This window comes from Vitis riparia, chromosome 4, assembly GCF_004353265.1.
Source record: "Vitis riparia cultivar Riparia Gloire de Montpellier isolate 1030 chromosome 4, EGFV_Vit.rip_1.0, whole genome shotgun sequence".
Lineage (NCBI taxonomy): Eukaryota > Viridiplantae > Streptophyta > Magnoliopsida > Vitales > Vitaceae > Vitis > Vitis riparia.
Window position 1 is genome coordinate 14,043,895 of NC_048434.1, and position 19,664 is coordinate 14,063,558.

The window sequence follows — 19,664 nt, forward strand, 5'->3', positions numbered from 1 at the left end:
TATGTGTTTGTTTTTGCAATGAAACATCATATTGTTTATTAATACAATAGAAAAGTTATTATCACACGTAATATTTGTAGAATCTTTTTAGCCATGCTTCAACTAACTAAACATCCTATAAGATCAAACTAGTTTGTACATTATGGAAGTCAATGTCATGTATTCAACTTTTATGGTTAATAAAACTACAACTTGTTGCTTCTTTGAAGACCATACGAATGCTCCTATTCTAGGAGAAAATACATACCTAATAGTATTCTTTCTTGTCTCCGCATCACCTCCCCAATCATAATCTATATAGCCCACTAAATTGAAATTGCTTGAGTAGGAATAGAAAATTTCATGATCATGAATACCATTTATATACCTCAAAATTCACTTTATTGCTTGTAAGTGTGATTGATATAATTTTTCCATAAATTGATTGATAATTACCACTTCACAAACAATATTTGGTTTATTAGAAGCCATTTAGTGAAGACTTCCTACTATACCTTGAAATAGGAATGTGAATTACTATTGATGATCTCATCTTGAATTGTTTTAAAATGTCTATGACATCTTTTTTTGAGATTAGGTACTGTCATCTATTTGTTAAACCTTAATTCAAAAAAAAAAAAAAAAAAAAAGAACATTTCCGATTGTTGTGTCATTGCCTCCATGAAATCTTCAAACATCTAACTAATAATTTCTATGATATAGCAATTATATCATCATAATAATTTAATTAAATTTAACTAAACCTTCATTAGTAATTTCATTATGTTTCATAACTTCATACTCTAAAAATGTGTTGCCATAATATGAGAAAGTTTTAGACATCCTCATAACTCAGACTCTTACCTTATTTTCTTTTGCAAAGGAGAACCTTTGGAGGAGAAATGTGTTTGAAATAGAAATATTATTGTATAATCCTCCTAATACATGTTGTTTTCTACAAAGTTTGCTTCAATTAAAACTTATTTTTCCTTACTTTCTTTTTGAGCCTATGTCTAGCTTTCATGCTTTAAGAATTGAACATCTCTACCCACAATTAACTTCCTATTTCTTGATCATATAGTTTGTAACATTTAGTTACTTCATTATTGCTAACAAAAACACACTTCTCTTTTTTATCATCAAAATTTCTTTGCACCCTTCCAATAAATGGTAACATGCAAAACACTAAAACTTACAACAACAAAAAAAAAAAGAAAAAGAAACATTTGATTTATGTCTATTTTAGGTTTCCAAAAAGTGCTTTAATAGGACACTCGTTCAACAAGAATACTATACATGTAATGCTTTCTACCAAAATAAAATAAAATTGGAAATGACTTGGCTTTCAATATACTGCTTGCTATCTCCACAATTATTTTGTTTATCCTTTCGATTATACCATTTTGTTAAGTGTATAGTTAATTGTCAATTGTTGTCAAATACCCTAAATTTTGAAATAATTATAAAATTAATATAACTATGCTTAGTGATGAGGATCCATATGATGGGCTTGGGTCACTTAAGGTTCAAATGGATCTTATTTAATTAACTCAATGGGTTTCAATTAATTAAATATCCTAAGTAGAAACTATAAGCCAGTTAATTATACTCACTTGTACAACCTTATGCTCATGCAAAAGCAGCCATGTGCTTATGTTTATGCATACTCATAATTAGATATAGATTTACTTCAAACCATGTGCCATTAAAGAATGTAAGCTCAAGTAGGGACTATTAGGATCCCTAAGAAAATACTAACTTCCTTATAATCAAATTTTGAAGCTGATTTAATAGTTCAATAAAAAGAGTCAACTTCACTCTATTATCTTATAACCTCAAATCAAGACACAAATTAACTAATTATTTATTTATTTATTTATTTATTTATTTATTAACTAACTAATTTCTTAGGTTTCATGACCTACTATCCAATTGCATGCAAGTTACCCATGAACTAATATCTATAATCCAACAAAGTAGTAGCTATCAACCTCTTAGGATTACCTCTCAATCCTTAAGTCTTAAATTCATCTATATTATGAACAACCAACATACTCTTATCCACAAAGGACATATGACAAATTCCATTGAAAGAATTATTATGTGTTAAAATAAAGCTCTTAAAATCATAACATGATGTAATAGGTTTGAAATTCATTATTTATTTAATGATATTCTAGTTTCATTTTTATCCTTATCTCATGCATTGTACTTTATGAGCATTCTGACCCAGCATGTCTTGCATTGCATATGACTTAAATACATTAGGAGTTGTATGAAAAATTCAAGTCATAAGTTTCTTACAATTAGATTATTTGTTCACAATCAGTTTATGGGCCTAAGCAACCCATTAAAAGCTATAATGTCACTACCTCCTAATTGGAGGAATGGTTAGTCTTAGCCATTAGGATAAGTTTCCTATGGTGAATGCACTAGTATGTATGTTTACACATTTAACAAGACCTACGATGAGTTATGATATAAAGTTGTTAAATAGTCATTAATTCACCAAGCTACTTCATTATGTTGTCTCTTAACTTAGAGAGAATACTGAATTTATGCCCAACTTAGTCCTGGCTTTAACCAACGAGTGAGATTGTAAAGCAATTGTATATTCCCTATGGATTGGGTCACTATTAATGAAAATTGGTAGCAATATGTATTCTCAATAGATATACTTTGATATCTCATAAGATTGAGATAATATGTCCTCTTAGGTGATTCGATCTTATGGGATTGATTAATTAGATGGTCATATGAGGTTAATTAATCAATTATGACTCAATTTGGAAAAAAAAAATGTTTAAAATTATAATTCATATTGAAAAAATATATATTTGAAGAGTTCTTTCCAAAAGCATTTTTAACAATTAAATTTATTTTTCAACAATAAAAATTTATTATCATGGATTGGACTAATTTAAAGATATCAAAATGAACAAATCTTTAGATTGAGATTTTCCTGTTACTACTTAAATTTAACTTTTAAAATTTAGACCATTTAAATATTAGTTTTGTCTTATACTTTTAACCCATTAAATATTTATTAGGGTTTTACTTTAGGTTTTATTTATAGTTAACAAAAAATTGCTTTTAATATTTATTGATATTTTACTTTAAACCCTCATTTATATCTTACCAAAAAAAAAAACAAAAGAAACATTGATTTGTTTGAGAACAAATATTAATATTCAAATTTTTAGAAAATGTTTAAATTATAATTCATATTGAAAAATTCACATTTCCAAAAGTGTTCTTTCCCCATACTCTCTATTGTCAATAAAAAAAAAAAAAATTATATTTTCTTATATTTGAATGTCATAGGAAAATGTGAGGAATGATCTTAAAAAATAAAAAGAAAAAAGAAAAAGAAAAAGTGGACATTTGAGAAAAAATAAATTTTGTAATAATTTAATTTTTTTTCCCTTAATTTTTTTATGGACGGCCAAATTTAAAAGAAAGAAATTTTAGAATTTTTTGTTTACCTTTTTTTTTATATACTTTCTCTCTTTATTAATATTTTGATGTTAATAAAAAAAAGGGAGAATTGTGTTTTCACCCCAATTGGGGTGGATAATTAAGCTAAAGTCCTCCTATCACTCATAATTGATTACAAGGATATGAGATGATAATGGACATAAATACTTTTTTACTCATTTTTGTCTTTATTCTACTACTCTTTACATGTCACTATTAACACATTCTTTCTTATTTAACCATTTTTTTTCATTGGTTTTTTAAAACTTTTTTATAAATAATTTAAAATTCAACATTTTTTTTTAAATTATAAATAAACAAAAATTATATTGATGATTTAAAAACTATTTTGAAAAATACTTTCTAAAAAATGTTAATTTAAATAAATAAAAATTATCTTTTATATTTTAGAAGTAAATAATTTAATGATTAAAACACTATTTAAAATAAATATATTTACTATTTTATTTTCTTTTATACTAAAAAGTATTTTAAAATTTTCTTTTTCCTATTATAAAATAAAAGGTTCAATTTTTTATTTTTTTATTTTTAAAAAAATTCTTTCTTTCTTGTTTTAATAACTTTAGTAATAAGTTATATGAAATGTTGTAAATTTGTTTAATAAAGATTTTTTTTAATGATTTGAATTAATTAAAAATTTATCAAAAAAAAAAAGTAAAAGAGAGAAATAGGATGGATGAAGAGTTTTTATTTTAAATATACAATTAAAATATTTTCGTATGACTTAATTTTAGAAGTGAATTATAACTATATATAGTAGATATTGAATTTTTCTTAAATAAAAGGGTTAAAAGGTATATTTACTCATTTCAGATAAAAAAAAATTAAAAATTATATAGATTGTGTTTGAGTTTGGTTTAAATATATTTTTCTAGTTTTTATTTTTTATTTATTATTATTTTTTAAAATAATTTTTATTTTCTATATGGTCTCTTTTAGAAAATATGTTTAATTAAAAAATGAAAACTATTTTTAAAAATGAAAATTGAAAACCTTGTTTAATACTATTTTTCATATGAAAATAATAAAAAGACTTAAAAGAGTTTAATCCTAAGTCATACACTTTATTTAACTTCCACATGGAAATTTCAATACTTTCTATGGTAATGATGTTTGGAGAAAAAAATTTGATCCTAAGTCATCCACCATTTTCTCAACCAAACCATTGAAAATATGATTAACACAGCTACATGAATACATAACTTAGAGAAATATGAAATTTGTGTCATTGTACAAGGGTATTACATTAACTGTACAATGAAAATATACTAAGTGTACAATGGTGTATAAGGCTACCTTTTGTGAAAGATTTCAATCGATTATGAACCACTCCATTTTACTTTCCTTGTTGCCAACATATTGTACACTCACGTCATACACTTTATTTAACTCTCACATAAAAATTTCAATACTTTCCCTAGTAATGATGTTTAGGGAAAAAAAATTGACCCAGAGTCATCCAATATTTTCTCAACCAAACAATTAGAAACATGGTTAACACACTTACGTGGATATATAATTTAGGAGGAATATGAAATTTGTACCACTGTACAAGGGTGTTACATTAACTGTACAAGGGTATTACACTAATTGTACAAGGGAAATATACTAAGTGTACAAGGATGTACAATGCTAGCATTTGTGAAAATTTTCAATCAATTATGAATTACTCCTTTATTTTCTTTGTCACCTAAAAATTGTATATTTATTACACTAATTGTATAAGGGAAATATATTAAGTGTACAAGGATGTACACGACTAATATTTGTGAAAAATTTCAATCGATTATGAATTACTCCTTTATTTTCCTTGTCGCCCAAGAATTGTATACTCATGTCATACACTTTATTTAATTATCATATGGAAATTCTAATGTTTTCCCCAATAATGATGTTGGGAGAAAAAAATTTAACCATAAGTCATCCACAATTTTCTCAACCAAATGATTAAAAACATACTTAACACACCTACATGGACACATAATTTAGGAAGGAAATGAAATTTGCACCACTTTATAATATTACACTAATTGTACATGGGGAATGTGTCAAGTGTATAAGAGTGTACAGGACTCCTAATAGGTTTTGTATGTTTTTTAATCAACTTGAGTTTGACATTAGAACAATTATCGATAGTTTTTTTTTTCTCTTTTTTGTTTTTTTACCAAAGTATGCCATTAAGACCAATGAGAAATAATATACAACATATTTATTATTTTTTAAGTAAGAAACAAAAAAAATATTTGCTAAGGTATTTAAAAAATATTTATTATATATTTATAAGTTTGAAAAAAAAAAATTAATGATATCTAATTTGGAAGTTAGAACAAATAAAGAATACTAATATTTTATGATATATTTAAAAATTGTTTAATATATATAAGAAATAATATAAGTTTGAAATAAATAATAATATTTATTATATATTATGTAAGTTTGAAAAAAAAAATATTTGATAAGGTATTTAAACATTATTTACTTCAAAAATGCATTTGACAATAATAATTTTTAATTATTTATCTTTCATATGCAATTTGTTGGAGAAAAATAATTGGTAAATCATTTAACTTGATCCCACTAATAAATAAGTGAGAGAAAGGTGAAAAAGTCAAAGAAAAAAAAGAGAAAGATAGGAGTGGTTGGTAGCTTTTTCGATTGATAGTTAAGGGTATTTTAGGGATTTTTGAAAGGCAATATCCTTCTTCTCAAATTCTATTCTTTCCTTGGGTTTTGAATTTAATTATAGGTGATAGGAGGACCTTATCTCAATTATCCAACCCAGCTGGAGTGGAAATACAATTCTCCCATAAAAAAAACTACGTTTTCCCCTTAATAATGTGTAAAAATATATTTTTTTGTTTAACTAAAATTTAAAAAATATCAAAATTAGATTTATTTTTAATAAAAATATTTTTAAAATGCAGTTTCTAAAATTAAATTTAATAGCAAAACACTTGCTTTTGTTTGCAATTCTATCTCTTCTATAACATAAACTCGAAAATTAAAGCCATTTCCTTTTTACAGAGTTTATCATTGAAAAATTCAATCAAATTTTAACAATAATTGACTTTTTAAAATGTTAGTTTACAAAATTTATTTCTCAAAATATTTTGTTCTTATTCTTTGCTAAGAAAAGAAGTCATAGAAAGCGAAATTTGGGCATATAATCACAAGGTGATGAAAAGGAAATCACACATAGCCATAAAGACTTATGTCTCACTCTCCCAAATTGCAAAATGAATATTCTCTTGGACTTTTGACTCTCAAACTTGTTGGTTGTTGATTTTATTCATTGAATTCTTATCAACATATGAGAGAGAGGGAGAGAGAGAAAGAGAGTGAGGGAGAGAGAGAGAGAGAAAGAGAGAGAGAGAGAGAGACCAAAGTGCAATTTGCACATCCATTCTCTGAGTCTTGGAAGTAGATAAATTGCCTATAAACATGGGAATCAATTCTTTCTAAAAAGAAACACCCCCTCCTTAATTGTACCACCATGTATGATGATGATGTTCATTGGCGTTGGCGTATGGCTTTAAAGGCTTTTCCCAAACTTTGGGTTTTCCTTTTTTTTTTTTTTTCTTTCTTTCTTTTCCTTTTTAAGGCCTTGAATTAATCCATTTATCAAATCTGTTGTTGGTTTTTGCAAACAATTAAATAATTTGTATTTAACCCAACTTCCAAAATCTAAATAAAAAAGAAATAAAATTGTCAATATATATAGTATTTATTTATTTTTTTAAAAAATAGAAGAAAAGGAAAAGTAGGAAGAAGGCATCTAACTTGTTTTCTATGTCAGTGTACTTCAACTATTCATGGAGCTATGATACGGCAAGGAATGTAGATAGACAGTGATTTAATTTGGAATAAATGGAATAAGTATTTTTTTTTAGGTCTGAGAGAGCTTATAGATAGATATGTTTGGATAGAGAGAAATTGGATTGATTCTCTGTGGACTATGGAGTGTGTTAGTGAATTGATTCTAGGATTTTCGAATAATTCAAGCCCCCATAAAACTAAGACACCCACTACACTCATATCCATCAAAATACTAAAAGCCATCAATCAACATGACAATTTCTAATAATTTCTAATAGAATGCGTCTTTAAATATTTTTATGTAACCTATAATTTTATGCACAAGACCTTTTATGTCTTAAATTTCTTTTAATTTTTAAAATCTTGTAAAGTTTTGTTTAATATGAAAAAAAAATTGAAAAATTCTACGATACCGAAGAATTGAAAACACTCTTTGGATGAGGAGGAAGAAATCTCGACTATACATTGAAAATTTAGAAGAAAAAAAAAAGATATACATGTGTAGACCCCCTGAATTGGGGGCATGGGTTGGTTTTTATTCTTATTCATTTTTTTTTTTCTCTCTTCTTTTCTGCTTTCTTTATCCACCCGAGGACGGCTGGAAGTGAAAGGAAGGAGAAAGACAGACCCGAGGACGGTTGGAAGTGAAAGGAGGGAGAAGGATAGTCTTTAGGCGACTGTAAGAGACAGGGGGCAGAGGAAGTTACAGGGTAAGATATTTTGGGTAGGAATGAGGAAAAGGAAAAAAAGAAAAGAAAAGGAGAGGGAGACACCTTGGACGGGGGGAGCCTTTGAGAGAGTTTGTCTGAAACATTGATCCTTTCAGTAGGAAAGCTGTATGTTTGGAGAGAGGAAGATAGCTGGACGGTTTCATTAGTTTCATTGGCATTGGAGGTGGATTTTAAGGCGTCTGAAGCAGAACAGGGCTTTAGGGGAGAAGGGCATTCTCAGGTATGAATGTAACAAGTTCATTGTTAGATTTAGATCATTGCTATCCCTCTGCATTTTTTTTTCTTTTTCTTGTTGATATTTTGGATATTTGTTGTTTTGCTTGGAGTGGATTGTTGCTTGTTGAGATATAACCTTGAATTCATGTTTGCCATCATCCATCTTAATATGCTCTATTTCTATTGTGATTGCGAAATGCCCGAGAAACCCCTCCAATATTTACACTTAATGCTGTTTTTCTTGCCTAATGAGAAGATTCATTGATGATTCATGATGTGAAGCTTCCTTTGAGAACCTTACTATTTGTTTTCTGCTATGCTCTGTTCCATGCTTTTTTTTTTCCTTCTTCTTTGTTTCGGCTACTCTTTGTCCCTGGACCGTGTTCAATGCATGGATGGTGAGAGGGGGATCCCAATCTCTTGCACTAGGCTACCACTTTCAACAGCCACTTGGATCATCAAACAGCCACTGCCGGAGGAGGAGCCTGCCGCTTGCCGTCGTCACCTTCCTCTCCATCAAGATCTCCGTCCAGCGATGGAGATGGCGGAGGGACCAGCAACGCCGGCCATGGCAGCAGCGGCGCGAGCGCCAGCAGAAGCAGCAACCCCATCTCCATTTCCCCGTTTCATCCCCGACGTCGTCAATATGCTAGCCATAACCTGCACCACCAGCCTGCCACCACCAGTCTTCAACCCAGAAATAAAAATAAAAACGGGTTGAGACCATCTTTGATCCTTAAAGTGGATATCATGAGCAATGGTTTTTGTTTGTGGGCCTAAGTTAATCCATGTGGGCCTTAAGCCCTATCTTTTGAGTTTTAGGCCTAACCAGTTTATATACAAGTTGGGCCTTATGTGAATGGGCTCCATTGCAGGCCATTTGATGTCTTGTTCCTTTATATTTCATGGATCTTTATAAGATTTCTATCCCCCAAGTACCCTTTCAAAATTCTTTCGTTTAATTATTATTTTGTATTCCAATCTTCAAATACTCTTTCAAAACCCCAAATTTCCAAAGTTTAGTTTGCAAAACTATTAAGTCTCGAAGTTTTAAATTTTTCGAAGCTTCATCCCTATATTTAATTTTAAGAAATGTCATTTTCGAAATAATCCCCTAAAATTTAATCTTAAACCCAGGCTATAAAACTTTGATCCTCAAAAATTCAATTTACTTAAACTTCTTTCTCAATAATGATAATAATAATAACACAATTCACCAAATTCCCGCCTTCCCATTAATTTATTATTTTATTTATTTATTCTAAAATTCTATTTTAAACAATTCATTTAAAACTTCCAATTTTCGAATTAAACTTCTATTTCCAAAAAATTCCAATATTTCACATTAATCTATCTAATTATTTAATATTTTATTTCTAAAAATTCCAATATTTCACATTAATCTATCTAACTATTTATTATTTTATTTATTTATTCTAAAATTCTATTTTAAATAATTCATTTAAAACTTCCGATTTTCGAATTAAACTTCTATTTCTAAAAAAATTCCAATATTTCACATTAATCTATCTAATTATTTATTATTTTATTTATCTATTCTAAAATTCTATTTTAAACAATTCATTTAAAACTTTCGATTTTCGAATTAAACTTCTATTTCTAAAAAATTCCAATATTTCACATTAATCTATCCAATTATTTATTATTTTATTTATTTATTCTAAAATTCTATTTTAAACAATTCATTTAAAACTTCCGATTTTCGAATTAAACTTCTATTTCTAAAAAATTCCAATATTTCACATTAATCTATCTAATTATTTATTATTTTATTTATCTATTCTAAAATTCTATTTTAAACAATTCATTTAAAACTTCCGATTTTCGAATTAAACTTCTATTTCTAAAAATTCCAATATTTCACATTAATCTATCTAATTATTTATTATTTTATTTATTTATTCTAAAATTCTATTTTTAACAATTCATTTAAAACTTCCGATTTTCGAATTAAACTTCTATTTCTAAAAAATTTCAATATTTCACATTAATCTATCTAATTATTTATTATTTTATTTATTTATTCTAAAATTCTATTTTAAACAATTCATTTAAAACTTCCGATTTTCGAATTAAACTTCTATTTCTAAAAAATTCCAATATTTCACATTAATCTATCTAATTATTATTACTTTATTTATTTATTCTAAAATTCTATTTTAAACAATTCATTCAAAACTTCCGATTTCCGAATTAAATTTCTATTTCTAAAAAATTCCAATATTCGCATTAATCTATTTAATTATTATTATTATTTTATTTATCTATTCTAAAATTTCATTTTAAACAATTCCAAAATTCCAACTTTTAGTTATTTATTTTGAAATTCCACTTTAAACAATCCTTCAAAATTCCAATTTCTGAACTTAATTTCCGATTTCCAAAATTCTAATTTCTTTCAAATTTAATATCCAAAATTCCAATTCTTAATTTTAATTTTTCAAGACTCCAATCTTCAAATAATTTTCGAGACTCTAATTTCCAAATAAATCTTAAAAATCCAATTTTCTCTCGAATAGCTTTAATTCCACTCCGATTTTTAAATAATGTTCTATTTATTTTTATTTTTACACAAGCGAGAATGATGAATCTTCATAATTCCGAAATAATGGAATTCGCGAGATTAATTCAGGCAAGATCAATCGGGCTTTTGGTGGGGGCCCCACATATGTGATTTTATGACTGACTGATTGATTAATTGATTTATTTACCATGCTTGTTTGATTTAGTCTGTTCCTTGACATGCGCATAATTTTATCTATTCGTCATTCACTAATCCTGTTTCATGATAGTGCATTCGTGACTGGAGGGCCAGGTATGCATCCACTCATATTTTGTTCATTTTTATACATGCCCTGCTTCCCACGCCATGCATGATTAAGGTGAGTATCCATTGACTTTCTCATTGATTGCCGCGTCAGCTTCATTCTATTAGTAGAGACCCGTTTCTAGGGACTTAGAGGGGTGCTACGGTTTTTACCATACCTTCCCAATAAGTAACCTGACTCCCGAACCCGATCCGGTTTTTCATAGACCACCTTTTCCAAAATAAAGAGTCACACTTAGGGTTTTTCTTTCTTATTTTTGTTTACCCTTTAAAAAACAAAACAAAAATAAGTGGCGACTCCAAGTCATTTTTAATCAACAAATCAATTTTTCAAATAAAAATCGAGCTCGTCATTCGAGTGGGAAACGCATGAGCCGAAATGCGGGGTCCACAACATGGAGTTTATTTTCTGGTTGAACAGAAAAAACCAAAATATTTAATATTTTATGTTTAATTAAAAATAACTTATTGATATCTAACAACATAATTAAAATACACTTATTGATCATTAGGATTAAATTAGTTATATTGATTAATATTAATATGTTATTTTTAATTGAATGAAAAATTTAAAGAAAAAAAATCAAATATTTTGAATTTTTCATTTAGTCAAAAAACAACCACCTTAATTGTTAGATTTTATTATTATTATTATAATTTCTTTACACATGTCACAATCTCATTTATGGTAATTTGATGATATGGCATCAAAAAGTTGTTTTGGTACCATGGTTTAACCCAAAACAATTCTAAAACATCTTTCAATGGGCCTTTTATTCATTAGACATCTCTTAATTAAAATGCTTAGGTATGTGACAAAAGAAAAGGCCCAAGTTTCTAAATCAGCAAAAAAGTTGGGTGCAGCAGGGGTTACTTCACCAAAAGGATTTAGGCATGTAACCAAAATTAGCCACATAGAAAAGGCTAGGGGTCATACCATAATTTACTATTTGGACTAATAATTAGCCTTAATGATGAATCCCATTCCACTATCCAACTATTTATGTGTTTAAGAAATTTAAAAAAAAGTAAAAATAAAAAAGCTTATAAGCTAAAAATATAAAAATAAAATATTAATTTTCACTTTATAGTGTAGAAAATATAGATATTTAGCTAAAAATGCATTGAGAGTCTATTTTATTTTTTCAATTTTTAAGCTTTTTTTGTTTTAATTGTATTTAATTTTTAAGCATTTTAGTTTTAATTATATTTTAAAATTTTAAAATCTCTTATTTTATTAATGATGTCAACTAATAAAAATTTTATTCAATTTTATTTTTTTAAAAAAAGATTAGAAGATGTGGAGATTTATATAATACAAAATATAAAATTATTATTAAATAAAATAGTAGAAATGATTTTATTTATTATCATGATGTATTTTTCCCTAATGATTTGTACCTTATATTATATAAATTTTTTATTTATAATATATTTATTTGTAAGATACTTTTATTTAATTAAAATAATAAATTAATTTTTAATTATTTTATTTAACATTATTATCAAATAAAATGGTCATTTTAGGAAATAATTATATAATTTATTAATATATATATATATATATATATATATTGTTAACTTTTACAAAAGTTAATTCACCCCAACTATATTTATATTTTGCTACAAAATTTATTGTGATAATTATACAATGCAAATTACACTCGTCTTTTATTTTAATTTGAAGGCATCTGGCATGAAACCCCCCAACTCACACGGCTGGTTGTGGTGGTGAGTTCTGATGAGAGTTGGTAGGCTCCACCCTCCCCAAGGGAAGACCCGGTTTAAATGACAACTCATCATCCTCGTTGTACACATAAGCAAATCCACCGTGCCTGGTCAGATCCATTCCTGCCATCTCATCTTCGCTAGAGATCCTCAACAATTTCAGCTTATGCAGTGCGTAAAACAATGGGCCCATTGTTACCGTCACCCATCCGGACACCACTATTATCTGAATAAACTGAGCTGCAAGCAGCTTCCCACCGCCGCCCATCAGCAACCCGTACGGTCTATCCGACGGCCCCGCATACACCTCTTTCACATACTCCTCCGTCGCGAACAGTCCCGTGAACAACAACCCCCACGCGCCGCACCCCCCATGAAGCTGCGCCGCCTCTAGGGGATCATCGTACTCTACTCTCTCCGCTAGCTTGTTGCATCCTATGAGAACCCAAGCTGCCACGAACCCGCACACAATCGCCGCCCATGGTTCCACCACGGAGCACCCAGAGGTGATGGCCGCAAAACCTCCTAAGAGACCGTTACAGACATCTGTCACGTTCCAGTGACCCACCAATAGGCGTTTGCCAAATAAGGTGGTGAGCGCCGCTGTGCACCCAGCCAATGTAGTTGTGACGGCAGTCCTCCCAACTGCGCTCCATTGACCATAATACCCCCCACTCTCACCGTATGATTTTAATATCGTGATGAACGAACCGGGGTTGAACCCGTACCAACCGAACCAAAGCAAAAACGAACCGAGCACAACCAAAGAAGCACTATGCCCTCGTAAAGTTATAGATCGGCCGGTCCTATCGAACCGTCCGATCCTGGGTCCTTCAATTAAGGCGCCCCACAGACCTGCAACGCCTCCGACCATATGAACCACGCCCGACCCGGCAAAATCTATGGCTCCCGATCCGAATAGAAGGTCTCCGTTGGACCGGGTCGGGCTGGCCCAGCCATCAGGGGACCAAAACCAGTGTGAAACAACCGGGTAAACAAAGCCAGTCAAGAAAAAAGAGTAAATGAGGTAAGCCACGAACTGGGTCCGCTCCGCTATGGAGCCGCTGGTGATGCCGGCGGCCGCTATAGCGAAGGCCCATTGGTAGAGGAAGTAGCTGTAGTCGAAAGAGGATGAAGGAAAATCCTTTAAGCCAAAGAAATGACGGCCGATGAAGCCGTTGGAGGGAGAGCCAAAGGCGAAAGCGAAGCCGAAGAGGTAATAGGAGATGGCTCCGGCAGCAGCGTCGAGGACGTTGGTGAGCATGATGTTCATGGTGTTTTTAGCGCGGACGGAACCGGCGCAGAGCATGGCGAAGCCGAGCTGCATGGCGAAGACAAGGTAGGCAGAGAAGAGAAGGTAGGTGGAATCGACGGCGTAGGTGGTGTCGGAGAGTCTGGCGGCGATGGCGTCAAAGCGGGAGCAGAGGTAGTCGGCGACGGCAGTGGTGTTGGTAGCTGCACCGGCGAGGAGGGGGGTGAGGTCGGCGGCGGAGCAGTTGAGAGAAGTCATATTAGGCAGAGAGAGAGAGAGAGAGAGGGAGGGGCGTTGGTTGGAAGCAAAAGAAAAGAGTTGATGGGAGGGTGGTATATAGAGGAATGAGGAGGAAATTACAAGTATTTTCTATTTTTAATATCAAATATGTTTTCAGTTATTAAACTACTTTCTCAATTTTATATATTTAATTATACTTTTATTTTAGTAGAATTATATATCAAGTGATTTTTTTAAATTACAAATGACATTTCAAATATTTAAAAGCCTTTTTTTAAATTTTATAAAATATTTTATTTTTTTTCAAAACACTCAAACATAAGATTAATAATGGCAAAGCATAATCAAGATGGGATGATGAAAATGAGCATATGATAATTTATCATTTGTGTCTACATCTCTTAAAAGTCGTCCAACATTAAATATACCCTTTTTTGTTCATTTAAATAACTACGCCTACTTGTTCTCAATATTTTAATCTTGATACTCTAAATAATTGCCCTTTGACTACAATTTGTGGTCTAAACACTATTGACTATTATCATGACATTAGTTATTAACTCTAGCCCAATATTATATTGGTATTCCCAACAAAAGAAGCTGATTCCATGACATCAAAGGAAGTAATAAAATAATTTGAATTAAGAACAAAAAAAAGGGAAATCATTTCTAGATCCTTCTTCTATGTATGTATTTATTTATTTATTTGACATATTTTAAATAGGCAAGATAAGTAAGTAAAATTGATGAATAATAAGAAGAGTTTAGTGGTTAATTGATTAAAGCTTTGATGGTTTTAGTTTTTCTATGTGAAGTTTAAATAGATCGGAACAATATAAAAGTATCATTCAAGTTTTATGACATATTATTTTGAGTTTCTAAAAAGTTTGAAGACAAACAAAAAAAAAAAAGTAAAGAAAAAGGAAATAAATTTTAAGTTAATAAATTATTTTTTTATATATTTATTTAAATTCATTTCATTTATTTTTCTATCTATTTCTATATAAAGATGAAATAATTTGAAAATATATGAACATTTAACCAATTTAATTATATCTAATTTTTATAAAATTTTCATAGAAAATAAAATATGCTTAATTTTTTTTCTTTAGTATTTTTTTGGAACCAAACATAAGGAATATTTATTTTCCACAATATCTCATTTTTATTCATGGTTTTCAATAAAAAGAAAATAAGTAATTTCTATCTATTTTTGAAGAAAAAAAAAATCATGCTATCAATTTAGCACCATACCAAACTTTTCATTAGAGGTGTAAGTAAAAAAATTGACAAATTGATCCAAAGCAACCAAAGCTGATCATATTGGTTTGGTTTTCAAAAATAAAAAGGGTTGGTTCAATTTGAGAAATTTAAATACCAATCTTGTTGGTTCAGTTTTCAATTTTCTTGTCTTTTAATTGATAAAAATCGAACCAAATTAATACTTTAAAATTTATATATAATTGTTTGATAAAAAATTTATATTAGTGTGGACCCTGCATTTCGGCTCAATGTGTTTCCCACTCGATGTCGAACTCGATTTTTATTTTGAAAAATTAATTTTATTTATCGTTTGAAAAATGACTTGGAGTCGCCACTTATTTTTGTTTTATTTTTAAAGGGTAAACAAAATAAGAAAGAAAAACCCTAAATGTGACTCCTTATTTTGGAAAAGGTGGTTTGTGAAAAATCGGATCAGGTTCGGGGGTCAGATTACTTATCGGGAAGGTACGGTAAAGACCGTAGCACTCCTCTAAGTCCCTAAAGTCGGGTCTCTACTAATAAGATGAAGCTGACATGGCAATCAATGAAAAAAAAAATCAATGAATACTCAAACTGATCATGCACGTATGAGAGTCAGAAAATACATATGAATTAACCAGAGTGAGAATGAGCGTGTACCTGGGTAATGAACCTTCATGCGCTATAAAAAAAAAGGGTTAGCACATAATTAATGAATAAACTCAAGCATTATAGAGCATAATGAATCAATCAAGTGTGATGATCAAATCAATCAATCAAAAATCACTTATGTAGGGCCCCCACCAAAGCCCGTTTGTTTTAGCATGAATTAATTCCATAAATTTCATTATTCAGAATTACAGAATTTAATTCATGTTTATTTAAAAACATTTTAAAAACAGAAGGGATGTGAGAATTGCTCCTTAGAAAAGAAGTTGGCGGCAAAATTTTAATGAAAATGAAGATCTTTGGTGAACTAAAGCTTTAAGAAAGAAGGAGTTGTGGGATTAAAATTATTTGAAAACATGATTTTTGAAAATCAGTTTTTTTTTTTTTTTTTTTTTTTTTTGAGCGATGAGGAAGAGTAAAGAATGAGATGCATGTGCTTTTGAGGTGGCCATGCAGGACCTATGTGGAAAGACACGTGGGAATTGGATGGACAAGTGCTGGAAGTGAGTACTGGGGGTTTAATTGAATGCAGATTTATAATCTCAGCACCGACTCTGTCCTTTGCAAGAATATCAGCAGCCTTGAGTGCGAGGCCTCCCATTCTTTTGAGAAGACTGTGATAGTCACACTCCTTCTTTCTCTCTCAATCTTGGCTTTCCCTCTTCGGATGAATATGGGGACAACATTTTCGACCTAGAGCAAGATTCAGACCAGGCTGTATAACTCCGGGAGTGCTGGGCGCCAACTCTTGCCGCAGCAACATTTGGTCCTCAAAAAAACGATAGGTACGGATATCCCATTAGCAGACATGTAACTTGATTTTTTGCAGCAGAATCTGGTTTGCTCCCCCGCAACTGGTAAGCAAGTGTATGTGCATTATTTATCTCTCTTTTCCAATTCTTCAATTATCAAGTCTACACATTCCTCCATCTTAGCCTTGTAGGGATTACTAGCTTCTTCAACGTATACAAGAGGCACCCCATGAGCACTAAAAAAATATGACCACCTTCTCATGGTTGTCAAATTTTTCTAACTCCTTTTCAATCAAATCAGCCATGGCCTTTATGTAACCTTCACGCTGGTACCAGGAAGGTATAATGATCTTAAACTCATTTGTACCATGCATCAGATTGTTTTAAACACGGTCGTCGGGATGAAAGACCTAGTCATGAAGATCAGAGCGCACACTGTCCATTGGTCCACCTGGAGGGTTTGAGCATTCCCCGACACTGCCAGATTGATCAATGTGAGTGTCATTTGAACTCGGCACTGAAAAAGAAACAATTTCTTGCAACGGAATCTTGGAGTGGAGCTTCTTTTCAATAGCAGGCAATTTATCATGCTCTTAGTTCCAAAGCTGATTTTCCTAGCGTGGAGCTCCTTGATAATGTTGGCTGTCTCATCTATGAGTTCATAGACGTAGACGACAACACGCAGACCATCGATGTCCATGAGAACGAAACTAAGATTAACATCATAGGTAATGCTGCTGAAGGCACCAGTGGCAGAACCCGGGTTAATAACAACGCCACCCTCATGTTTGTAAGCTGTGAATCGATGGGTATGACCTGTCACAAGGATGTCTACATCCAATTGCCTCTGGAGCATGGCTAGTGAGTCCAAGTCCCTCCATGGAATAACCTGATGACCATGGCGTAGTCCAAGCTTGAATTGACCAATAGTCAGTGTTTTGGTCTCTGGGCAACGTGTCCCGGGAACAAGCGTGGATTTGAACTTTGGCGGCAAATCAGGAGCCCTATCAGGGATATGAAGATCCCCTAAGGCCAACACCAGCACCCTTCTTCTCTGCTTCTCTCAGGAGTCAGGGACACCTCAATGCCCAAAGTCCAAACTCACCCCTTACCTCCACCAGTTACCCTGCAGCTGGGGGGTAGTCTTCTTCTCCAAGCACTGGAGTGGATTCTACGTATACAAGAACATGAGGTTCACGGACAATGCCAAAGAAGACCCAGTCCAGATTCCAAAACCCAGAACTAAAGATTGGCAAGCTTCATGGAAGAAATTCCTGAACGACATGATGTATCTCAGAGGGTATGTCAGTCTGTACCCAAACTTCCCAAAACAGCACAGCTTTTCGACCAATTACTTGGAGCTATGAGCCCATATCGTACCATTGCTCGGTCAGGAATACCATGCATTCATTTCTATTAGTATTCTTCCAAGCAAAACATTGAACTCGGATTGAACCCATGTCAAGCAATGGTCAGGATTTTTCAAAAACTAAAAAAAAATGAAGGCTCAAGAAACAGAGCACGCTTAGAATCCATTAATCAAGACTCCATCTCATGTTGCACTCAATGGGTCTAAACCGGTGAGACAAGCAGGGAGCCGTGGCATGATTAATCAAAACCAATCTCAAAACAAACCATACGGTCAGTTATTGACAGGAGAAATGAGAGAAAGTAGAAAAGAGCCAAAACAGAGCAAGCATAAAAACAAACTCAAATTCAGCAAAACCCAACAAACTGTGCTTAAGATCAACAATGTCAATGGAGGAAAATCAAGAAATACAAAGGGAAAATGCTCATAATGGCCATACCTGAGTCCTCAAGCGAAGATGATACAACTTACTTTCTGCTCAAACTCTTCTAAGACACCTCTTGTGTAATGACCGGGTATTTTATGCCACGTTAGCATTTTAGTTTGAAAAGTCTTATGCTGTGTAATGGTTGAAAAGTCAAGAAGAAAAGTGTTTGGAGAACACGTGTCACTTTCGGACTGGTGAATTTCGTTTTATTGTGTCGGTCAATTAAACGAGTTAAAATTTTATGCCATGTCAGCCTTAGGATAGAAAATTTCTTAGGATTTTAGAAATTGGAAATTTCCGGGAACGAAAAACGAAAACGAAAATGAAAAATAAATAAATTAGATTAATTAGAATTAATTAAGAAAAATAAATAAATCAATTAAATTAAATTGATGAATAATAAAATTGAGAAAACTAGTTTTAGATTGGTAGTAATAAATAAATTGTGTGTTAAAAAAAAAATGAATTGGAAATAAAATAAAACAATTAGAATAAACAAAAGAAAAGAAAATAAAAGAAATAAAATAAATATATGCAATGGGCTTTGAATAATGGGTTGTAAAAGAAAATAATAATAATAATAATGGATTGGGCTTAGATTTTGAGTTGGGCTTGGATGTGGGCTTAAGTGGCTGGTGGCTTTTAAAAGCCATGTGAAGTGGGCTGATTTAAAAGAAAGAGAAATGGGCTTGAGCGGGCTGATTTAAAAAGAAAAGAAATGGGCTTAAGTGGAAAAAGGAACAGTAGCAGATATGGAGAAAGAGGAGCGGCGGCTGTGGAAATTAGGGCACTCACCGGATCTTTGACCGGCCGTTTGGACGGCCAAACGATCTCCGTTTTGGCCCAAATTCGGAGGAAGTACTTTATTCGATTAGAGGAACAAGCCTACGGTGGCTG

General features: G+C 31.3%; 1 protein-coding gene and 1 pseudogene across 1 annotated transcript; both read right to left on the minus strand.

Annotated features, from left to right (window-relative positions):
• Window positions 1–12,685: 12,685 nt before the first annotated feature.
• Window positions 12,686–14,351, minus strand: LOC117912363 (ammonium transporter 1 member 2-like). Its single transcript, XM_034826919.1, has one exon. The coding sequence runs from the start codon at window positions 14,324–14,326 to the stop codon at window positions 12,800–12,802; it is 1,527 nt and encodes a 508-aa protein (XP_034682810.1). The 5' UTR covers window positions 14,327–14,351; the 3' UTR covers window positions 12,686–12,799.
• Window positions 14,352–15,839: 1,488 nt separating this feature from the next.
• Window positions 15,840–18,256, minus strand: LOC117913250 (annotated as a pseudogene).
• Between the last annotated feature and the right edge of the window lie 1,408 nt (window positions 18,257–19,664).